Source organism: Mobula hypostoma, chromosome 2, assembly GCF_963921235.1.
Source record: "Mobula hypostoma chromosome 2, sMobHyp1.1, whole genome shotgun sequence".
NCBI classification, from domain to species: Eukaryota; Metazoa; Chordata; class Chondrichthyes; order Myliobatiformes; family Myliobatidae; genus Mobula; species Mobula hypostoma.
In genome coordinates, this window is record NC_086098.1 from 154487510 (window position 1) to 154511813 (window position 24304).

A 24304-nucleotide genomic window follows, 5' to 3' on the forward strand; every position below is an offset into this window, starting at 1 on the left:
CCTTTTTGTGCCTGAATCCGTCAGTTCTCAGGTTCTCCGGTGGAGGCACACATCTCGGTTCGCCTGCCACCCCGGGAATGATCGGACACTGGATCTCCTGAAAAGACACTTTTGGTGCTTTCATGAAGGCGAATACCCGGTCCTATATCTCTGCATGTTCCGTCGTTGCCCGTGGAAAAGCCTCCCATCGGCCACCTGCGGGATTACTTCGTCCCCTACCTGCCCTGGTCGTCCTTCGTCGCTCACCGCCCTAGATTTTGTCACCGGTCTACCCCCTTCAGGAAACACCACAGTACTCACCGTGGTAGACCGGTTCTCCAAGACAGTGCACTTTGTAGCCCTCCCTAAACTCTGAAGTCCTTCTCGTCTGCCACGTCTTTCGCATCCATGGAATTCCCGCGGACATCGTCTGCGATCGAGGTCCTCAATTCGTCTCGAAGATATGGAAGGCCTTCTGTCAAGCCTTAGGTGCCTCGGTCAGCCTGTCATCCGGCTTCCACCCACAGACGAACGGGCAAACGGAACGGGTCAACCAGGATTTGGAGGCGACGTTACGTTGTTTAACAACCCGCAACCCGTCTACCAGTAGCAACCACCTGGTGTGGGTTGACTACGCCCACAACTCTCTGGTTAGTACTGGCATCGGAAGGTCTCCCTTCGAGTGCAACAAAATGTGAATGAATTTCTTAGAAAGTCTCTATAACGTCATCCTAAATATTTCAAAGTATCTTTTGTATTGGCAAGAACTCGAAAGATAATTGTTGACTATATCGTCTCCCCTGATTCACTACTAAAATTCCTTTCAAAAAGTGTCATCAGGTATTAAATACTTCCTTTACAATTGCTAGCTCACCACCCAATCTTCCGTACATCTGTTCCAAAATTAAAATAAAATCGTAGGGGTTGTAAATCTGAAAAGAAAATCAGAAAATGCTGTTAGCTTTCGGCGACAGGCGGGGGGAGCGGATGTTGGGTTATACTGGAGGGCTTTTGACTTAAAACATAAACACCGCAGTTCGTTCTCCTGTACACATTTGCAGATATCCCATTTGCCGCGATACGATGTGACATGGATAGAATTTGCAGGAATAATTGAAACTTAGTGATGTTGCTGTGTTTCAGGGTTATTAAAGGGAGGCCAATAATAGAGATCCGAAATTGTGCACAAAAATATTTCGTTTTTGAACCTTAACCATCTCTTTCACGGTGCCTGAATAGGTTCCGTGTCTCGCTTCGTTCATGTTTCGTTTACACTGTAAAGCAAACCATTAAGGCAGTAACTCGTTACACTGTATCTGAATATTCATTTTATCGTTTCGGTAGCTACAAACGCTGAGACTTTGTTTACTCGGTGTCTTACTTTTAATTCTATTTCTCCGGGGGAAACCGGCAAGGTGACCTGTCCATATCAGGAGACAGTATAGGATATTATTACCCGAGATGGTATTGCCAAACACATTTGCGTGATATGAAAGCGCCAGTCGTATAGCAATCCCCATTGTTTCACTGGTACTGTGGACAAACCGAGCTGCTTTTTGCTTCACTTGACCATCTACCGTCTTTTGTGTCTCCATTTTAAAAAAAATTCAAGTTGGTACTGGATTCACTTATTAAGATGGCCCTCTCCGGAGACACTTTCACTTGAAAGGAGATAGAAATGTTAAGTCCAGATGTAGCATAGACATGGGTGATACATTTTAAAGCACATTAGCGGAGTCAGTGAAAATAAAGAATTCCCAAATACACCAGTGCAACATCGGCCAGCTTGTGTTCTTTACTCACGGGTCTTCATTGCACTAAGTTCCATATTCTTGGGAGCATACAAATGTTTGTTGTCATATTATAACACGCATCAAAATCTCGTACTCCCTCTTTCACAACCCGTCCCCGTTTCGATCCAGCATGGTATACCCTTGCTCATAGATAAATCTTAGAGTGGATTGTAAGGTCGGCACGAATTCGTGGGCCGAAAAGCCTGTACTGTGCTGGAGTGTTGTATGTTTTGTTTTCTAAACCGATATTCAATTATGTTGGTCCTTCGCCCCACCCAGTTTAAATGCAACCCGTCCTTCTAATCTTGGTCCACCTGTCCCAGAAAGGAACACAACGATCCTTATACATAAAACCCTCCTTCCCTCATCAGCTCCGTGGACACGCATTTAATTGCACTATATTCCTAATTTGCGCCTTGGCAGTGCGTGGCACGATGGGTGATTGTAGGATCACCTCCCTTAAGGTCCTTTTTTTTAATACTGGTATGTCCTTTAGCTGAAGGGCGTTAAAGTCCCAAAGTACGAGGAAGTAAGTTTCTGGACAAAACAGTCGCTGACGCTTCATATACAATATTGCAGTCAATTTGGGACATTGAAGCTCAGGAAAGATGTTATTGGTTTTAGGGAGGATCCAGAAATTCCCTGGGATGACAGGGAGGCTCTATGGACTCATCCAATAATAACAATTAACATGACGGAATACTATACAGTAGACAGAGCGGGGGAAATCCTCTGCAAGGATAATAATGAAACATGTTGGAGTTTGCAGTTAAATTATATCGTTCAGATGCGATATTTTGCAGCATTTTTTCTCGTTTACAGCAATACGAATCTGTACCTCAATCTACTAAAGCCGGGATACTGAATAAATAGATAATTTCAAAAGTATCATCAATAATTTTGATTCAGAAAAGAGAAAACTGCATTACATATTCGTTTCGGTATTTTCAGTTGCCCCAGGGCAGAAATGTTCACTTAAAAGGGAGTAAGGGACTGTTCTTAATTTGCGTTGTAACAAACGAGAATTAAATGATAGAAACATGCTCTAATTTCAGTTGGGTGCCTACTTTGCGCGGATAGAAATATCAGTTTTTAACATTGTAATCCTTACTGCACTCAAAATCTATTCAGAATAGGTAATCTCTCTTTATTCCCCAACCAATGAGTTTTACATATTGGATAAAAGAGTTTAAACGCCTCTAGCATATTTCATTAAGCTCCCAGAATGTCTGGGAACTAAATCAAAATACCTCAGCAGCTGAAGCAGTTTGCCTTCACATTTTGCGGATGTTGAACTGCTGACAAATGTCCATCCAATCCTAAAAAGCGATGGCGAAAAAGGGTTTAAAATTTCAAGGTCTTCGAATGACCATGAATATTTCTGACACTTAGACATACTCACAAACGGGATTTTTAAATGACCATAATATGCATTTAAATTAAACAACTAAAACTTGTTAACTCGCCTCTAAAAGTTAAAGATAAAAATGTTCAAGATTGCAAAGCTTAACAAAATCCACTTCAAAATAAGCCAGTGCCTCGTGTGCCAGGAACGAAAGACCAATTTCTCTAACAGTATTGCTGAAGATGTCATTGACTTTCTGCTTCACTGCTCGTGATAACCGCCTGAATTTTACTATTTTACATTTATTGGGAGCTTAGTTTTCCTTTTAATATTTGAAGATGCGTTAAATATATGGTAGGATAGGTGTGGCAGAGGGGGTGGCGTGGCTCTGGTGGTAAAGAACGACATCAAATCATGAGAAGGATGTCCCATAGAATAGGAAGAAGCTGTAGGTTGAGTTAAGAAACTGAAAGGGTAAAAGGACCTTGATGGCAGTTGTACACAGGCCTCCAAACAGTAACTATGGTGTGGACAACAAAATTATAACGGAAAATAGAAAAGGCGTGTCAAAAGGGCGATGCTATGATAGTCATAGGCGATTTTACCATACAGGTAGATTGGAAAAATCAGGTTGGTAATGGATCACAAGAGAGTAAGAGAGTGAATTTGTTGAATTTGTTTAATGCCTACGAGATGGCTTATTAGAGAAGTTTGTCGTTGAGCCTACAGGTTTGGGTGTTATAGAATGAAACGGGGCTGTCCTTAACCTTCCTTGTCAGCTACGATTGTCCAGCTCTGCCATTTATGAACAATTTCGTCTGTCTATCCTGCGCCTTATGAATCGTTCACAGATACTTCAGCCACCTCGGTTCTGCCGTCACCCCGGCCACTATCCCTCTCCTATCCAGTGGGCAAGCTCCTCTTTCATTCGTCTGTAATTCCTTTTTTTCCATTGTGATGCTGATAATGTGCTCTGATAAGGAAATATATAGGGAGATTTAGTATTTAGCATTGGAAATGTGAGACAATCTGACTTGGAGAAGGTGATCCCACAATCGGTGGATCTAGAATGAGATCAGATAAATATAAGGCTGCATCAACTATATAGTTGCTTGAGAGTATGGCCTTGCTGTTGTTCAGAAAGTACGAGACAAAGGCTGGGATTCTAATTTGCCCATGATTTTCTGAATAGCTGAAATTGCATTAGGGTCAGAGCAAGGAGAGACGTGCACCAGTACGTGGAGTTGAGCAATGATATGGGGATGGATTTACTTTTACCTCCGGGGATTCGTTACTGAGGACACGTTATGTTATCTGCATTCACCACCCACAGACATTGTCTTCTTTGGATGTGGAGGAACCACTTTCTCTGGTCGAGCTTGACCAAGTAAAAAAACGGGGAGGCAATGAGTGCAACAGAACCCTGAATAATTAAAACAAACGTAATTTATATTAGTCTTATATTTCACACCCACACTCTCCATTTAAATAAATGCGTCGTGCATAGAAGAGGTACAGCAAATGCTGGAAACCCACGTAAATGCTGGAGGACCTCAGCACGTCAGGCTGAAAAAGAGGCCCTAGACTGAGATGTGAGAAGGGAATGCGGATGGGAATTAAAATTGTTCGCCACTGGGAAATATCGCTTTTTGCGCATGGAATGAGGGTAGTCAACAAATTGGTCCCCCCAGTTTACGTTGAGTCTCACCAATGTAGAAGAGGCCGCATCGCAAACACAGGATACAGAAGCCGACCCCAACGGATTCTCAGATGCAGTGTTGCCTCAGCTAGAAGGACTGTTCGGGGCTCCAAATAGAGGTGATACTGGCAACTTCAGCAGACTCTTTTTTACAGAAAGTATTCCAAGTTAATATCGCTGATGAACGAAACCAGCTCCTGCATACTTCTCTTCGCCGAATCAATACACTGCATCGAACAGTTCTTGTTAACGTAGTAACCGCGTTTAACGACCGCTGCTCTGGTATTTTAATTATCAGTTTATATATTGGCATGAATTTCACTTCGCCAGAAAATTGGCGTGGACAAGTCTTGCTCACTCCCAGCCCACTGATATGTACAGTATAGATCCAAACAATGCATTGGCCTTCAACAACAGTCGGATTGAGTTTAAGAGCTGAGAGGTAATGTTACACCTTTATAGGACTCTGGACAGACACCACTTGGAGTACTGTGCTCAGTTCTGGTCACCTCACTACAGGAAAGATGTGGAAGCCATGGAAAGGGTGCAGAGGAGATATACAAGAATGTTGCCTGGATTGGGGAGCATGCCCTATGAAAATAGTTTGGCCTTTTCTCCTTGGAGCGACGGGGGATGAGAGGTGACCTGATAGAGGTGTATAAGATGATGAGAGGCATTGATTGTGTGGATAGTCAGATGCTTTTTCCCAGGGCTGAAATGGCTTACATGAGAGGACACAGTTTAAAGGTGCTTGGAAGTAGGTACAGAGGAGTTGTCCGGGAAAGTATTTTTTTACTCAGAGGGTGGTGAGTGCTTGGAATGGGCTGCCGGCGACGGTGGTGGAGGTGGATACGATAGGGTCTTTCAGGAGACTCCAGGATATGTACATGGAGCTTAGAAAAAATAGAGGGCATGGGTAATCCTTGGTAATTTCTAAACTAAGTAAATGTTCGGCACAGCATTGTGGGCCGAAGGGCCTAAATTGTTCTGTAAGTTTTCTATGTTTCTATGTTAATGAGTTGCCCTGAGAACCAGGTTCGGATACGTTACGAGTGGCATGCCAGCTGCGCAGGTGAACAATTTACAGTTCAGTTCGGACTTATTGTCTGCGAAGCTCCTAATACTGGCGTGCTCGTTGACATATTGTAATCTGCAATGGCAAGTCTGTGAAAGGTCTTGTAGTTTTCTCAGTAATGCAACCCCTCAAAAACACTTGATGCCGCTGAATGTTCCTGACACGCGGAAGATCTTGAAATCTCTCATGAGCACTGAAAAGTAGAATAGAATTTAAAGGAATGCTATTGAAAAATTTAATTAGTAGCTAATCAGCATTTGTATATATTTTAAAGCTGTAAAATATGTTTAGTTAATGCAAAACTATTGAACATTGTTAGGCTGATCATTTTCCCAGTGCAACTGTGACCCTTCGTTCAATTGTTCGTTCTTAATTAGGTTACCAGATTATCGGCCTCTGACATTAGTGATTTTATCCTTCACTGCTGGGCCTCACGTGAACTCCACGTTGAACTTTATTTCTGAGGACTCTCTGGAATTCTCTGCAGAGGGTCGCCGGTAAGTTCCAGTTATTCGCGTTTAGGTAGATTTCCAAAATTAAAGTTAGATGTTACAGTACTCCCAGTCCAGTGCAGCATTTCTGAGCAGATCTGGCGTTTCCGACATCTGCGACTTGACCAGCAGATGGCAGAAACGTATTACGTAATATTTCGTACATACCGCCGCGTTAAATAGTTGTGTATGCATTTTAATGGCAGGGAATTCTGCAATTAACAACAACAGAGAACTTATTTTCCATGAGCAAGTAAACCAAAGCACATTTAATAACCGTTTCGCTTCTTTAGATGCAATATTACCAACAGTAGCTGAATTTAGAAACAGAAGCTTTGTCGAAATAAGAAGCGGAAACGAGAGGAACCAGAACAGAAAGTCATACAGTGCTGGTCTCAGAAAACAGACTAGATTCTACATGAATATTTTGAGTTGGTAGACTGGACAACGATCACAGACTCAGCCTCCAGTCTACATGAGGATGTCACCACCTTCACAGATTTTATCAGAAAGTGTGTTGAGGACTGTGTACTACAGAGGACACCCAAGTGTTCCCATACCGGAAACCACGGGTGAACCGGGAGATCCACTCTCTTCTGAAGTGCAGGCCTGCAACATTAAAATCATGTAACCCTGACCCGATAAGAAATCAAACTGTAACTTCCATAAAGATGTTAAGAGACTATCCCAGTCCACCGTCGAGTCTCGGTCCAGCCGTTGCTATGGCAGTCCTTACATATTTTAAAGGATTACACAATCAAATGGGCAACATCGCCGAAAATACCACAGTCTTTCCCGAGCAATTTCACAGATTCTCTCCACGCTTTATGCAGAAGGGACGGGTATGATATGATGCACGTGAATCTACTGTCACCGTTGCGGACGTAAGATCAGGCTTAAACATTTATTTGGATGCCTGTGGTGTGGAGGTGATTCTGGAGGTGTGAAATTTGTATGTAGTTTCAAATAACTATTTTCTATACTTAATAAATACAGAATTGTCCTTTGATGTTTGGCACATAAAATGCCGAATCCCAAGATGGGCCAGCCAGACCTTTCGACAAATAGCGTCTCCATATGGTGTCTGCTGTACCTGGTTTTGTCGAATAAAGAAGCTGCTTTGTATCCAACACTACTTTTCTTTTGTGACTTCATTGACGCAGCAACAGAGAGGTTGTTGTTTTCCAGATTATCACGCAAAACATTTACAGCATCATGTGATATGTCATTAATACATCGACTTACTGCACTGCATCTTGATCTAGCATTTTACCTTTTATAATTTTAAATGCTGGCATTATTAGGTTCTCACCAATTGTGTGACCTTTCCTTTCCTGGGTAATAAGTTATGCTGCTAAACAGCTTGCATCCTGAGTACTTTTACTGAATGTGGCTTTGTTGACAAAAGCTTTACACTGATTGTTTTAAGATTCAAATAGCTGTTTAAAATAATCAGCACTTTTACGTATCACATGGCAATGATTTGTAGTTAAAGGTCCTTTCTAGTTTGCTGGAGACAATGCTGCACGTGTAAGTTGTCTGCCACAGACTGGGCGCAATAGAATGGGACGACTTGAATCGCCAGTCCATATAACACCGATTGATAAAGTAGCTTTCGTTGTAAAGACGGATTTGTTTGTGTCTGTTATTGCACTAGTGCGGGGAATTGACTTAAAGAATTATAATTCTTCATCATTAACTTTATCAGAATTGTCCATAGGCACAGGCCTAGAATCCTCCTCTTCCATCTCACACCTCCTCTTCAAAAATCGCCACATTGGACCATGAAACATGTCCGTGAAACACATGGATTAATAAATGGGAACATTGAGAAGAAAATATGGTGAGGCTGTTGTTGGGGAGGGGGTGGAAATTCGGATGGGAGAGAGTGACATCACAGCCCAAGTTGGGCAAGGCCATTCAATGCACATAAAACGCACTTCATGCTCCTCATCAGCCAACAGCCCTTCCCCCCGTGTAATACAGCGCTAAGCAATTATCAGCGGCCTCCCCATCTCACATTAAAAACTAACAGATAACTCAACCAAATAACATGGTCCTACTGCGCACTGATAAACTGTGCTGGGAGACTTCTAATGAGATTGCTGACGGGACTGTTCAGACACTGCCCAGCACTGCGAGCGCGCGCATTGTGTGTTGTTATTGCTGTTGAATTCTAAACTGCTCCACGTCCTTAGATCTGATAATGTTTCTTATTCCTTGCAAAGTTATATCACTGTTTTATGGATCGAATACTAGTCATTACATCTTCTGCTGGAGATTATTTGATCTTCTATTTCCCTTTATACGCTGTACCAAACATAGAAATACTTTACAGATTTTTAAAGTGTTATGGACTACTCGGGAACATTTTCTGGAAGTGATTTTATCAAGAAAGCAGTTTTGAGTTTTGACCGATTAATTTGCAGTTTAATGTTGATAGAGAGCAGGTCCCTATTGACGCTACAGTTAGATAATATGAGGACAGGGTATGTACTTTTGCGGGTGCAAGTGAGGCAGAAGATATGATGGAAGACTGAAAGGCCAGACAGATCATTATAGATTGGCTGGCGCCTTGATCCGAAAACCCAGAGCAATGCGGATTTCCAAGACAAACAGAGGTAGATGCAGATAAAGTTATTTAGACTTTGTTAATACAGGGAGTTTTGCAAGAAATAATATATACAAATAATTCTCCCCCATGATCAGTTCAAAAATCCGATGAAAGTCGAAGGGTTGCCATAGATTACCGGGAATTGAATAAAGTTATCCCTTTAACGCCTCTACTGTAGGCGTAAGTTCTGAGACTATGATTAAGCAAAATTATGTAGCACTACTGAATGTAATCAACAGAATATGGTCTGTCCCATTAAAAAGAGAGTGTCAATATAAAGTTGCTTTCACTTGGAAAGCACAACGGTATACGTGGACAGTTTTGCCGCAAGGATTTCATAATTCTCCATCCATTTTTCATAAATGGTTGGCTAGTGGGCTGAAAGCCTTCTCAACTCCATACTGTTTCATTCAATATGTAGATGATCGACTGTTACAAAGTCCCGAAATGAGCATTATGAGTTATTTAAAGAACTACTGCAATTGTTACAGGAGATGGCTTTGAAGGTTTACCCGAAAAATGCTCAAATCATAAAGCGGCAGCTTAGTTACTTGGGACTGGTCATAGTCCACGGGAAAAGAGGGAAAGATAAACAGCATGTGGATGTAGTGGCTAAACTACATTTCCCCATTGACGTGAGGAGATCGAGGTAGTTTCACCGTCTGATAAGGCTTTGGAGAGACCACAAGAAGAGTTTTCCACCAAAGCCGACCCACTTATGGAGCTCCTCAAAAACACTGTTCGTTGAAATGAAAACTAGAACACAAATAAGAGAATTTTAGATCTCAACACTCGCCTTGCAGAAGCACCATCTCTTAAGACACCAAACAGTTCCGAGCCATGCCCTTTGGAGGCCGCTGCCACCAGTAGCTTGATATCAGCAGTGTTACTCTAGGAGACACATGGTCGTCTGGAGCCAATGACGTATGGATCTCGAATGCTTACTCCAGTAAACCAAGGATATACAACACGTGAGTATCAACTATTAGCAGTGTTTAGGACAGTTAAGCATTTCACATATCACGGCTCCTAATCCGCTAACTATTTTACCAGAGAATACTACAATTTAGCTTTTTTTTGGATGGTCGTTAAAGATTGGAACATTCAGTCAAACTGGATAAGTCCGATGGGCATTGCTATTAGAGGGTTATAATGTCACAGCTAAAAGTGGTAACACGACAAACGTGCTTGCTAACAATTTAACTTATCTGCATGAACCTCCTGAGTGTCAGGTGACAATAGTCCAAGTACGGAATGGACATTCGTTCCCATCAAAAATCAGGAGAGGAAAATAAAGTCGTGTGACTGGAAAGTTCCTCTTTAAGGATGTTTGTTGATGCATCGTCACCAGTTCAGGATGCAGAGAGACTTACAGAATGTGGTATATATGTAGAAGTGGAGGAAGTATTGGAGATCGAGTTACCTGAACCATTAAGTGCACAAGCGGCAGAGCTTGCTGCAATAGTTTTTGCTGTCAGCCATCCAATGAGAGATTTCCTTCAGGAGGAATCATATTCCTCAGATATTATGTGCGTTTATAATAGATTGACTATTATAAACTTACCGTCATGGGAAGCTCGGGGGATATGCCAGAAGGTGAAAGAAACCAGATGATGTATTGGTACCGTGATATTTGTGAGCATCAAGGAGCAGATAAAGCTATGGAGCAGTTGACGCATCTGTGTTGCTGGCAAAAATACAAGGTGATATAGAACATTATTGTAAGAATTATTGATTTGTATCCTGTATAACCGAAATAAATTGGCTAGAAAAGTGGGTCTATCCTGATTACACAGCCTGTTAACTCACTTTCAAGAACCCTACAACTCATGCTCTCCATATTTATGACTTGCGTATATATTATTATTAGTTTGGGCTTTTTTCCTTTTATAATTTCACAAATTGTTGTCTTTGTAATATTGGACTTACTGTGATTCCTGCAAGAAATTGAATCCCAGGGAAGTATATCGTGGCAAATATGTATTAGGGTAATAAAATTGACTTTGAACTTTGGCCCTAGAAAACTGAACGAATGTCTATGTCACAAGCTGTCGCTGGAATGACATTTTATAAATGGTTTTGTTTCTTCGAGCCATGTGTGTCTTCTATTTAAGGCAAGTAACAGATCTGTCCAAGCTGTTTATCGTAAATCGAATGCCTGATAACTTGAGAACTGCATGAGGTCAGCGTATTTTGAATAACAGTGTCTATTTCAATGAAAGTTTTGTTCCGAAGCAGAATCTCAATCCGAAACGTCTATCACCCTGTTACCTTCTCAGATGTTGCCTGTTCGGACAGTGTTTCGAAAATATTTGCTCTGTAGTGCCAGACGGCCCCAAAACCGGATCCTCTGTGCATCAGCGCAGCGTCTAACAACGCAGCAGGATGAGATGGGTAAAGTAAACTCCATTCACAAACTTTCTTTAAATCACTCCTGTAACCACATCATCGGATAAGATAAAATAAAGATGGGTAAGACACTGAAAATAATCTCTGCTCTGAAGTGTTCTAAATGGACACGCATTGCTTGCGCAACTTCCCGACGATGGTCGAAAGAATTACCCAAAGTCACTTGTATTTCTACATTTCCTCCTTTTCAGATACTTGATGCTCTATTCCTGTTATCCATTAGCCACTGAAACTAATCGTTAGCTCAAACTCTTCAGGCTACCAGTGAGCTAGAACTTTGCAAATGTGGTGAAGGGGCTTATCACTAATATGCTCTATCTAAAAGGGTGATCACATAACAGGCCACATGAAAAACACCTATGGGAGTAATGTCCCCTCTAATTTGTACTGACCGGTGTGTGCCAACAAAATGTGCACGGAGAATTTTAAAGTGGAAGTAAACTTGAAGCGATTCTAAAGATGATAAGCTACCAAGTCCAGTTGATTGTTCATTGTTTGAAAGAAATAAAGTAAATGTAAATAAGAACTTTGATCTCCTCTGGGTTTGACCGTTTTCGTTCTCGTTCATCTGCACTCTCATAAAACATACGAAGGAGGCCTGCAGCGGTTTATGAAGGAGCTTTTACGTACCGCCATATGTGACTTGCTCGTTAAATTACAATTTAAAAATTCAAGTTTCCAAATATCCCTCAAATTCTTTCCACTTGCAAACTATCCAGCAATTTTTTCATCGGGACAATACACGCAGTAACACCAGTTTCTGTAGTTTACGTAAATGTTTCTCACAGCTGCGCGTTCCTACCCTCGTGAGCTTTCAGTGTAGCAGTTTCTCATGTCTGGTTAAACCATTCCGCTTTAAATGAACTAACAGTTCTTTAGGTTTCACGCCCGTCGCTTCTTTGGAATTCGACTCCGGGTAAAATAACTTCTTCAATAAAAACAGTATAAATAAGCCTGCACTAAATTCAATAAACAAATCATTGCAAACTCCACGGTGTCAACGCCGTTCGCATCATAAACGGGAAAAGGAAATGTGATTTGTGTACTTAACATGCCAACGAGGTGGGGGGTGGGGTGGTAACAATATTTTGTGCGCATTTTAAATTCCTTTCTGCGCTTGTCGCAAAGGATGATTGCGCTCACACCTCAGAAGGAACATTGTGGAGCAGTTTTACATAATACACCGTGTAATTTCAATTAATCCTACACGACCCTAACTGTCTCCGGTCATGAAAGTACCGAGAAACGGAAAATATGAACGTTAGTAACAGAGAGAGGCAGCTGGTATTTCGCACCTTCTATCATACAATGCGATTATGACTGATACGTAATTTGAATGTCGTATTGCGACTCCTAAACAATAGTCCGGTATCCCAGGAATGTTTTCTACTCACTCTATGGCAACTAGATCCCACCGAATTTGATAGCATTGGCCAATTCAGAAATATTACATTCACTTCCTTCAAGCAACTCATTCGAATACATTCTAAATGGGTGCGGCCTAAGCACTGATTCTTGCAATTAATGACTGCTTTCTCTTCATTCCTTGTACAACATTCCTGTCAGTCACGAAATTCTCAAGATATGCCAGTATATTGCCCCAGTTCCATCTGATTTAGTTTACGACTCTAAATTTCGAGGTAGGACTTTATTCCATACTATACGCCTGTAATTTCTTGTCATCCTTTCACCTCCTTTCCTCGGCGATGAGATTACATTTGCGAACGCCAGAATTTCCATCACCTATATAAAATGTGAACAGAACAGTCACTGAAACTATTCCGTCCACGTCTGTTTACTTTAGTAATACTGGTTGCTTATTATCTGCTGATTTTCGGGATTTCGGCTCCATTAATTTGTCCAGCACTTCTTTGAATGTTGAACAGTGCCGCTCGACAGTCGCAACTTTCATTGCAACTCCCCCGTCTGTGTCAATATGATTATCATTATGTACTGCGTTGTATGACCATGATTGTTCTTGACAAATTCTACAGAAATTATTTGTTATTGCCTGTTTTGTCTTTACATGGCGAGTGACCCCCAGCAATTATCAATACTCTTCAGAGATTATCTGCCTGGCGTCACTAGTCCCATAACCAGGACTTCTGATAAGCACCAGCTTCTCATACATCCATTTACCACAGCTTGCATGGCTTCACGTGATCCTGAGCGGGGGGGGGGGTGGGGGGGGGGCTCAGCATGAGCTATACCCTTGCCCAAAGGTAATCTGTAAAGTAAAGGAGGGAAGAAGTGGCTTACAACTCCTTTGGTAAAGATATACCTTCACCCGGCACCCAACTCTGTTAGCGATGTTCCATTTATTATACAATAGATTTAATCCCTTTCATGCAGACACCTGGTATTGATACTTCCTGAACATTCGCTCCATTCGTAGCAGAAATAACTGTTTCCTCACTCTCAGCTCCTCGTCCTTGATCTTCCTCACTCTTGCTCTCTCACCCGTTTTCTCTCCCACTTTGGTGTCACCCTTAAAATGCCCACACGTCCTGGCTTTCAAATGGCTCAAATTAATATCTGAAGATGTATTCACCATACAACCTGAAAGTCTTACGCTTCACAGAGACAATCACGGAGCAAGAAACCCGAAAGTATGAATGATGGTGACATCAGATCCCCAAAGTCCCCCCACCTCCTCCACACACAAGCAGCAGCACCGACCACAGCACCACCACCCCGAACGCCCTCACCATGCAGTCAATAGTAAATGCCCCAAAGACACCTTTGATCCAAGTCCATCATTTGATGCATTCTTTCAAGGATCTACAATTCCCAAGATTATCTAACAGAGAAAACCTGATTTAAGGACTTAAATTGGAATCAAACGGAAATCTAACATAATTGTTTTCAAAGTAATGTTGTCCGCCGCACCGCAGGTAGTACACGTGAGCTTTTCTTCTTTATAATTTCAATGTTTGTTTTCGCGCAATAATTTATTCGGCTACAATATGTTCATCTGTGTGTCTCTTGACAGAGCATGAGACAGTCTCCTGGGCAATTATCGCCCTCCAGCTACTCCTGTCTGAAGTAATATTTGGGCTTGTATAGGTCGCATTATATCGAATCTATTGTTCCTTCCCGTTTTACCGTGCGGTTTACTCTGATGTTTTCTACTATTTGCTTGTCCCGAAGGGCTGGTACGATGCAAATATAAGATAAATTCAGACCAACAGTTTCGTGTTTTGGTGTCACGTGAGTAGACGGTTGCATGAATAATTAATATGCAATGACGTAACGATACTTAGGACTATTTAAAGGGGGGTTCAGATGGAATTAAGAACCGAACTTGTGTCGGAAAACAACACTTCTACTCCTTCACCATGGCCGAATGGATTCGGTGTCTTGTCGTACTGGTGTTCTGTTTTCAAAGTAAGTACAATGCCTAAATAAGCTATAATATCGCTGCATTTTACTTTGTATGGATGTGTGACAACTCTAACACTAATCCATATTTCCCCAGATACAGTCGCGGATTTTGTTTTGACTCAGTCCCCGTCTATCTCGACTTCTGCGGGGAAAACTGTAAAGATCACTTGTACCATGTCAGGAGGCAACATCGGTAGTTACTACGCGAGCTGGTACTGGCAGAAACCCGGCAGCGCCCCTGTGTATGTGTGGGATGAAAGCGATGGCAGAGCTTCCGGTATTCCAGAGCGATTTACCGGTTCCGTAGACTCATCTAGCAACAAGATGCACTTAACAATCACAAACGTGCAATCGGAAGATGCTGCCGACTATTACTGCGCTGTAGGGAAAAGTGGTGTCCTCACCTTCGGAAAAGGAACCAAACTGAATTTGAGCAGTAAGTGTTTTTTTCCTTCTTCGGTCATTTTATGTTAATAAGTCCAATAAGAACAATAAGTCCAAATGGCGCCTGATATTATTGATGGTGTCGAATCATGAAGAGGAGATACACGCCATTTATTTCCATGTTACCACAACGCGTCTTCAACTTCGACAGCAAGTTGGAAAAGGCAGGAAGGTAAGTCCCAAAGGCGTTGATCCGATTTCCCCACCGAATGGTGTGAGGCTGAAAGAGAGCTACTGAAGTTATTGAGCTGAGAATGGAAAACACTTCTTTCTTCCTCCGCAATCTCGACTCGCGACTTTTCAAATTTACTTGTAACCTTACCCCATTCTGTGCTGTGGGAACCTGAATTCTTCTAAACCCTGTTTTCCATTTCCCAACTCCCTCTCGTCCTGTTCCTCTCCTGTGTTTATTGACTTATAATTTCTCCCAGTTAAAGAATTACGTACGAAAAAAATGTCACCCTTGTTATGATATGATCCTTAGGCTTGGACCAATTTCATTTCTGTAGTATTCAACCTTATAACCAGTTGCGATCTAATTTTCGCCACTTAATCATGTTAGCAGCGCTTTCATGTGTAGATGCTCCAAGCTCTGAAATGCCATCCCTAAAACACTCTATGTCGTTATCGTTCTTTGTTCTTTTTTAAAAACTTTTAAAACGTATGACTTTGTCCAAATTTTGCTCCTCTAGTTTTCAGTGTTTATGGGCTCAAATTTGGTCTTGTTGTGTTACTATGACATGTTTTGTTGTCGTTGAAAGCACTACATAAAGGATTTTTGTATTATTTGTGAGACGATTAGGGACACTAAGGTTCCTTTTTGACCGATGTTATCAGACAATCAGTAAGTCCCATCTGAAACGGAAGTTCAAACAGTACAAACGGGTAATTAACAATAGACAAAGTCAGAGAGTGCAGGTTTCAAGAAAACGTTGACACCAGATCGACTCCCTTCTGAACTGTTAAATCTTAAGACCTCCGAGACTCAGGTTGTCTTTGACTGTTTTCCAGACTGTCTGATCTGCACAATCTGAAACCCCAACAGGAAACGCTTATATTTTACCATTTATTCTCCATGTGATTGTACAACATTAAATTCTTCTTGGACAGTGCTGCAAATTGCTTCAGCTCATGTCCGAAATCACACTAAAAGCCTTAATGCCACTGTCACGTAACTTCCCTTTGGTAGACGCAGATCTGAATATGAGGTTTTTTTTTCGAAATACCTTCTCAGAGTTTCTGTTTATTGACTTTTGCCATTTCTTCTGTGATTTGTGTCACCAAAAGTGTAATATCGATGAACGTGCCTATAATCTCTCAGGATATTAAATCCTATTCCGATTTAAATACTCGCCGTCAGTCTTCTCTGTGATATGTGGGTTCGGAGATTCAGGTGTGTTGCTGAAGGGTAGAGGAAGGAAGAGATTAGGACGAGATCGCTTCAGCAACTTTACCTAGTACATTCCCTTAACATAGTTGTGAGCTTGCATGAAGACAAAATGTAAACCTGCATTGATGGCGCACTTTCCCAAAGCTCGTGAGTGCATTCAGCACCGCAATCGGGGGTGAGTTACAGACAATTGTCCCGGAGTTAGCAATGTGAAAACGAGATGATTATTTGTTTCGTCTACTTTTTATGATGGACAATTATAGGAGAGAAAACTCCAGGTGTAAAAACAGATTATTTCTTGGAACTTAAATGTAGCATTGTCTAATTTGTTTAGAAGAAAATTTAGTTTTAAGAAAACTTTAGTTTTAAGAAAACAATTGCTTTTATTCAGGTAGCGCCTGACATTCCGACTCTGGTTCCGTCCCCAGAAGCAGATCCCGAATGTGACGGGATTGCTGGATTTTTTGGGAGGGGGGAGTGGAACTTGCTTGCCTCATTGGCGCGTGGGAATTAGTAAAATCTACCAGTTAAATAGTTCAAATAATCGAAATAGTTCGGTCAGTGATTGTCCCGGTTTGATATTTGCAACTGTCAGCAACATTAGCGCCTAATGGGAGGCAAAAGCAAATTAATGATCGATTTAGCAACTTGAATTGACCCGAATTTTTTGAGTTAAATATTACAATATACAGTCTTTCCATTCGGCACGCTTAGGCGTTTATTCAAAGTTCATATCTATTATTTGTTTCGACATGCATGTCGAAATGTGAATGCGACAAAGAAGATACAATCTTAATACCCACAGTAAGTTCCTTATTCATTTCCATTGCTCGCTGACCTTCCCCCATCAATATTTATTCCGAATTCCATTCGAAACTTGTATAAGGTAAAGAAAATGCATAAAATTGGAAACTCTACGGCCTCTTTGATTGACGGCGCGGTTAATTTTGAAATTCAAAGCATCTGATTAGTCAACATTGTTTTCTTTGAGAAAGAAAGATTTGTTTTTGCTTTTTGTCTTGGTTATATTCTTTAAATACCCCCAGGCTATTGCATTTACAGTCACCTCGGCTTCTATCGCTATTCACGTTCAATAAATCGGGTTCCATTGGATAACAGTTTTCATACTGATACAGCGATGTCGGTCGTGTAATCAATAAAGAAAAACTTTTTAGTAAAATTAAAGCTACTGGAGGAACTCAGCCTGTCAGGCAGCATGTGTCGAGGCAAATGGGTCCTAATGCACGACTGTCTCTTTGCTTCTACAGATGCTGCCCGACCCGATGAATTCAGTCGGTTGGCAGTTCTTTTGCTTCAGATCACAGCATGTGCAATCTCTCGTAGATCCGAGGAAAGGCATTAATTTCAGATTACTCAATCAGTAATTGATTGGCAGCTATACATGTTTTTTTTATTTCAGATCCACAACCCCCCGTGGTGTCCGTCCTCGGACCTTCGACAGAAGAACTCAGGGGAAAGGGCACCGCCACCCTGGTGTGTTTGGTGAGTGGGTTTAATCCGGGCGCTGTGAATATCGAGTGGACTATGGATGGTAATACCAGAAAGAATGGCGTTGAGACCAGCCGGATCCAGCAGGACACGGACAACACGTTCAGTGCGAGTAGTTACCTGACTCTGCCCGCCTCAGACTGGAACTCACACGAGCTTTTCTCCTGCGTGGTTAAACACGAGACTCAAGCAGCCCCACTTAAAGCAAACGTCATGAGATCCAGCTGTATCTAATTCAAGCAATCTATGTACCGATTCATTACATTTGAAAATAAGTGTCTCGTTTCGACGTTGCCTCTTTGATTTTGTTGGATACATTTTCGGTCATAGCAGATGAACAGTGATTGCTTGAATGCATTGTCTGTGGTATGCCAGTGTCATTTTACCAGTGGAGTAACGTAATTAAATCTCTTATCTCCCATAGTGACCTATACTTGCGTACTAACAATAGTAATATTTTGAACATCTGAATATTAATAAATTGATGATTACCAAAAATTTATATTTGTCCAGATGTGTTAGGGAATTTTGGTAGCGGATGGCTGTCCATGGTGGGAGACTGTGAGCGTGAATTCAGTGGAAGAATGATTCCCCAGTGAAACCAAACGTCATTGATCTGAATCGTCAGTTCTGCGCTTACCACTAATGCCATCTCGCCTTTAAAATATTTCCACCCTTTTCTCTCTTTATTCCAGAATCAGGGCGACTGCAGTAATTTCCTAGCTGTTTGTTTCTTGAAAGGGTATTGGGTGAAGTGAATAAGTCATACTCACAAATCCTCTCTGGAAAACACTGCAAAATGCACACCCCCAGTGTGCCCTCCATTAAAGCGCTTTACTATTTCTGTAAGCCTCCCGTATTAGCAAACGATCATAAAGTATTAAATAGGAAATAAAAACTGAAAAATAATCTATTCATTTGGAGAGAATGCTGGATCCTGCGCCACAACAACTCGGATCTCTTACTTCTCTGAACTTATAAAAGCCGCGGAGCTGCGCAGTTACCAGTGCCCCGGTAGCGAGGTGTACAATACAATTGTTGGTAGAACTATGTCTGTCACTTTGGGGCTTCCACGTTCATGTATGGATCCGGAAACACGTCGATAATAACCCGCCATCTCTGCCAAGATAATAATTGCGAAAGTCACATTGAACATGGATAGATGCCGGTGTAGGAATTATTCTGCTCCTGCTGATTCTCCGACAACAAGTATCCAAAGCACTAACATTAACTCCTGAGTGCCGAAACCTAAGACAAATGCCCACCTATGTCCAGTGTCTGACGGCCATCCCCAAAACACAACAACACTAAGTTCTAATTATTCCTGCAAATCTCTATCCATTGAATCGTGGCAAATGGAATATCTGGAGGCGTCCTGCCTTTAGGGGTAAAATTACTAGAACCAAAAGAGAGAAGGGCTGGAGAGAAAGGAAGTAAACAGCAAACCGAGATATAGGAAATGTGACTAGGAAAGGTGTCATTCTGTAGGCAAACCTCTCTCTCTCTAGCTTCGTGTGTGCATACACACACACACACACACACACACACACACACAGAGAGAGAGAGAGAAAGAGAGAGAGAGAGATCGCTGTCTCTCTCTCTCAATCTAAAAACATATATAGCGAGAGAGAGAGAGAGAGAGAGAGTGGGGGGGGAATTCTTGCCTATACAAAAGATACTTTGAAATATTTAGGGTGACATTATGCAGACTTTCTGAGAAATTCATTTCCATTTTTTGGATGAAGTTAAGCTTTACATTGTAAATCTTTGCGTATATCTTGCGTTACATGCGATTACAAGTGCAGAGGCCGTTACTGTCTATCATATTGTCTGGTGTGTAAACCCTTTATCAATTAATTAGAAGGGTGGCATCATTTGCAAATAAGATCAAGGGATAATTTAGCTTAATATGAAGTTGACCACAAATATATTCCGTGGCTTTCTGATACTTCAGCCGCTATAACAGCTACAACTGTTACATTATGCAGCAACTTGCACGGATTGGTCGGAGGAGTAAGGAGATCATCGATCAGAGTTAAAGGGAAGTAGTCACCCCTAAGTTGTAGGAGGCGGATAGCTGAGTGGCTGTCAGGAAAAGAAATGGGACAGTGAATAAGCAGTTAGCGCAGAGCACTCCTGTGGCCATTCCCCTCAATAATAAGTCTAACGTTTTGGATACTGTTGTGGGGGATGACCTCCCAGAGGAATGCCACGAGTCCAGGTTACTACCACTGAGCATGGGTCTGTGGTGCAAAAGGGAGAGAGAGAGAGAAGAGGTGAGCGGTAGTGATAGTGCACTCAATTGTCAAAGGAACAGACAGGAGATTCTGTGCAAGTGAACGGAACATACGGATGCATGATGGCAGGTGCCTGGGTCAGGGACGTCTTGGATCGCGTCCACAGCACTTTGGCGGGCAAAGGAGAGCAGGCAGATGTCTTGGTACATATTGGTACCGATGACATAGGATGGAAAACCAAAGAGAGAATTTAGTTTGCTGGGCAGAAAGCTGAGAAGCAGGAACTCGATAGGAATGTCTGGATTGCTACGTGTGCCACGCGCCAGTGAGGGTAGAATCAGGGTTAAGTTGGCAGATAAATATGTGGCTGAGAAGCTGGTGCTGAGGGTAAGGCTTCAAGATTTGGACTATTGGGATCTCTTCTGGGGCACGTATGACCTGTACAAAACTGACAGATTGCACCTGAATCCGACGAGGACCAATATTCCGACGGACGAGTTTGATAGAGCTGTTTGGGAGGTTTAACCTAATTTGGCAGGGGGGTGGGAATCGGAGTGATGGGATTCAGAATAGGACGGATGGTAGAAAAGCAAAGTCAGCGTTCAGTCAGACCGTCGGGGGGGGGGGGGGCGGGGGGGGCAGGCAGGTTACAGGACAAAACTGCAGCCAGCAGGGGAATACCAGTGCACTCGGGATGCGGAACCAAAGAAGGTAGCCAAAGCTGTACACAAAGTGTTATATCTCATGCATGGAGTATAAAAAATAAAGTGGATGACCTTGTTGCACTTTTACAAATGGTCGGATATGAAGTTGCGGGCATCACTGAATCGTGCCTGAAGGATGGTTGTAGTTGGGAGCTGAACGTTCTAGATTATACATTTATCGGAAGGATAGGAGTGGCAAAGGGGCTGCCGTGGATCTGATGGTAAAGACTGACAACAAATTATGAGAAGGATGTGCCATAGAACAGGAAGAAGCTGAATCATTGTGTGTTGAGTTAAGAAACTGATAGGGTAAAAGGAACTTGATGGTAGTGATATGCAGGCCTCCAAAGAGTAGCTAGGGTGTGGACAGCAAATTATAACGGGAAATAGAAAAGGCGTGTCAAAAGAGCGATGCTATGATAGTCATGGGCGATTATACCATGCAGGTAGATTGGAAAAATCAGGATGGTAGTGGATCACAAGAGAGTAAGAAAGAGAATTTGTTGAATTTGTTTAATGCCTACGAGATGGCTTATTAGAGCAGTTTGTCGTTGAGCCTACAGGTTTGGGTGTTATGCAATGAACCAGAGGCTGTCTTCAGCTTCCCTTGTCAGCCACGGTTGCCTAGTTCTGCCATCTGTGAACAACTTCTTCTGTAGAACATGTCTATCCTGCGCCTTATGAATTGTTCCCAGATACTTCAGCCACCTCGGTTCTGCCGTCACCCCAGCCACTATCCCTCTCCTATCCAGTGGGCAAGCTCCTCTCTCATTCCTCTGTAATTTATTTTTTTCTATTGCTGAGCTGATAACTTGCTCTGATAAGGAAATATATAGGGACATTTAATATTTAGTAATGGAAATATGAGACAATGGGTGGTTCAGGAATGAGATAAGATAAATATAAGGCTGTATCGACTATATAATTGCTTGAAAGTATGTCCTCGCAGTTGTTCATAAAGTACGAGACAAAAGGCTAGGCTTCAAACTTGTCCCTGACTTTCTGAATAGGTGAAATTGCCTTAGGATCAGAGCAAGGAGAGACGTGCACCAGTACGCGGAGATGAGCAATGATGTGGGGATGGGATTATTTTTACCTCCGGGGATTCCTTACTGAGGACACGTTATGTTATCCACGTTCATCGCCCACAGAAATTGTTTTCTTTGGATGTGGAAGAACCACTTTCTCTGGTCGAGGTTGACCAAGTAAAAAGCAGTGAAACGATGAGTGCGGCAGAACCCTGAATAGTTAAACCAAATGTAGCTTACACTGGTCTTATATTTCACACCCACACTCTCCATATACAGAAATGTAGTTTACACTGGTCTTATATTTCACACCCACACTCTCCATATACAGAAATGTAGTTTACACTGGTCTTATATTTCACACCCACACTCTCCATATACAGAAATGTAGTTTACACTGGTCTTATATTTCACACCCACACTCTCCATATACAGAAATGCGTCGTGCACAGAAGAGGTACAGCAGATGCTGGAAACCCATGAAAATGCTGGAGGAACTCAGCACATCAGGCTGAAAAAGAGGCCATAGACTGAGATGTGAGAAGGGAATGCAGATAGGAATTAAAATTGTTTGCCACCGGGAAATCTCGCTTTTTGCGCAGGGAGCGGGGGTGGTGAACAAATTGCCCCTCCCCCCAATTTACATTGAGTATCACCAATGTAGATTGAGGCCGCTTCGGAAACACGGGATACAGAAGCCGGCCCCAACAGATTCGCAGATGCAGAGTTGCCCCTGCGAGGAGGACTGTTCGGGGCTCTGAATAAAGGTGATGCTGGCAACTTCAGCAGACTCTTTATTACAGAAAAAAATTAATATCGTTGATGAACAAAACTCCAGCTCCTGCATACTTCTCTTCGCCGAATCAATACACTGCATCAAACCGTTCTTGTTAACGTAGTAACCGCGTTTAACGAACGCTGCTCTGATCGTTTAATTAGCACGTTTATATATTGGCATGAATTTCACTTCGCCAGAAAATTGGCGTGGACAAGTCTTGCTCACTCCCAGCCCACTGATATGTACAGTACGTATCTAAGCAGTGCATTGGCCTTCAACAACAGTGGGATTGACTTTAAGAGCCAAGATGTAATGTTACAAATTTATAGGACCCTGGACAGACACCACTTGGAGTACTGTGGTCAGTTCTGGTCACCTCACTGCAGCAAGGATGTGGAAACTACAGAAAGGGTGCAGAGGAGATATACAAAGATGTTGCCTGCATCGGGGAGCATGCCTTATGAAAATAGTTTGAGTGAACTTGGCCTTTTCTCCTTGGAGCGACGCAGGATGAGAGGTGACCTGATAGAGGTGTATAAGATAATGAGAAGCATTGATCGTGTGGATAGTCAGAGGTTTTTCCCCAGGGCTGAATTGGCTAACACGACAGGGCACAGTTTTAGGGTGCTTGGAAGTAGGTACAGAAGAGATGTCAGGGGCAAGTTTTTTTTTTACGCAGAGTGCTTGGAATGAACTGCCGGCGACAGTGGTGGAAGCGGATACGATAGGGTCTTTTAAGAGACTCCTGGATTGGTACATGGATCTGAGAGAAATAGAGGGGATGGGTAATCATAGGCAATTTCTAATGTAAGTACATGTTTGGCACAGCATTGTGGGCCGAAGGGCCTGAATTGTTCTGTGCATTTTCTATGTTTTTATGTTAATGTGTTGCCCTGAGAACCAGGTTCGGATACGTTACGAGTGGCATGCCAGCTACGCAGGTGAGCAATTTACAGTTAAGTTCGGACTTATTGTCTGTGAACTCCTAATGCTGTCGTGCTCGTTGATATATTGTAATCTTCAATGGCAAGTCTGTGAAAGGTCCTGAAATTTTCTCAGTAATGCAACCCCTCAAGAACGCTTGATGCTGTTGAATGTTTCTGACACGCAGAAGAACTTGAAATCTCTCATAGACATAGAACATAGAATAGTACAGCACAGTGCAGGCCCTTCGGCCCACAATGTTGTGCCGACCCTCAAACCCTGCCTCCCATATAAGCCCCCAACTTAGATTCCTCCATATACCTGTCTAGTAGTCTCTTAATCTTCACTAGTGTATCTGCCTCCACCACTGACTCAGGCAGTGCATTCCACGCACCAACCACGCTCTGAGTAAACTTTCCTCTAATATCCCCCTTGAACTTCCCACCCCTTACCTTAAAGCCATGTCCTCTTGTATTGAGCAGTGGTGCGCTGGGGACGAGG

General features: G+C 42.3%; 1 protein-coding gene across 1 annotated transcript in view; it reads left to right on the top strand.

Annotated features, from left to right (window-relative positions):
* LOC134359759 (immunoglobulin lambda-1 light chain-like) overlaps positions 1-18622 on the top strand; it is a 35172-nt gene extending 16550 nt beyond the window's left edge. Inside the window, exon 3 of the mRNA XM_063073357.1 lies at positions 18044-18622. Within this exon, the coding sequence (XP_062929427.1) occupies positions 18044-18366 (323 nt within the window). The 3' untranslated portion in view covers positions 18367-18622. The remainder of the gene's footprint in view (positions 1-18043) is intronic.
* The last annotated feature ends 5682 nt before the right edge of the window (positions 18623-24304 follow it).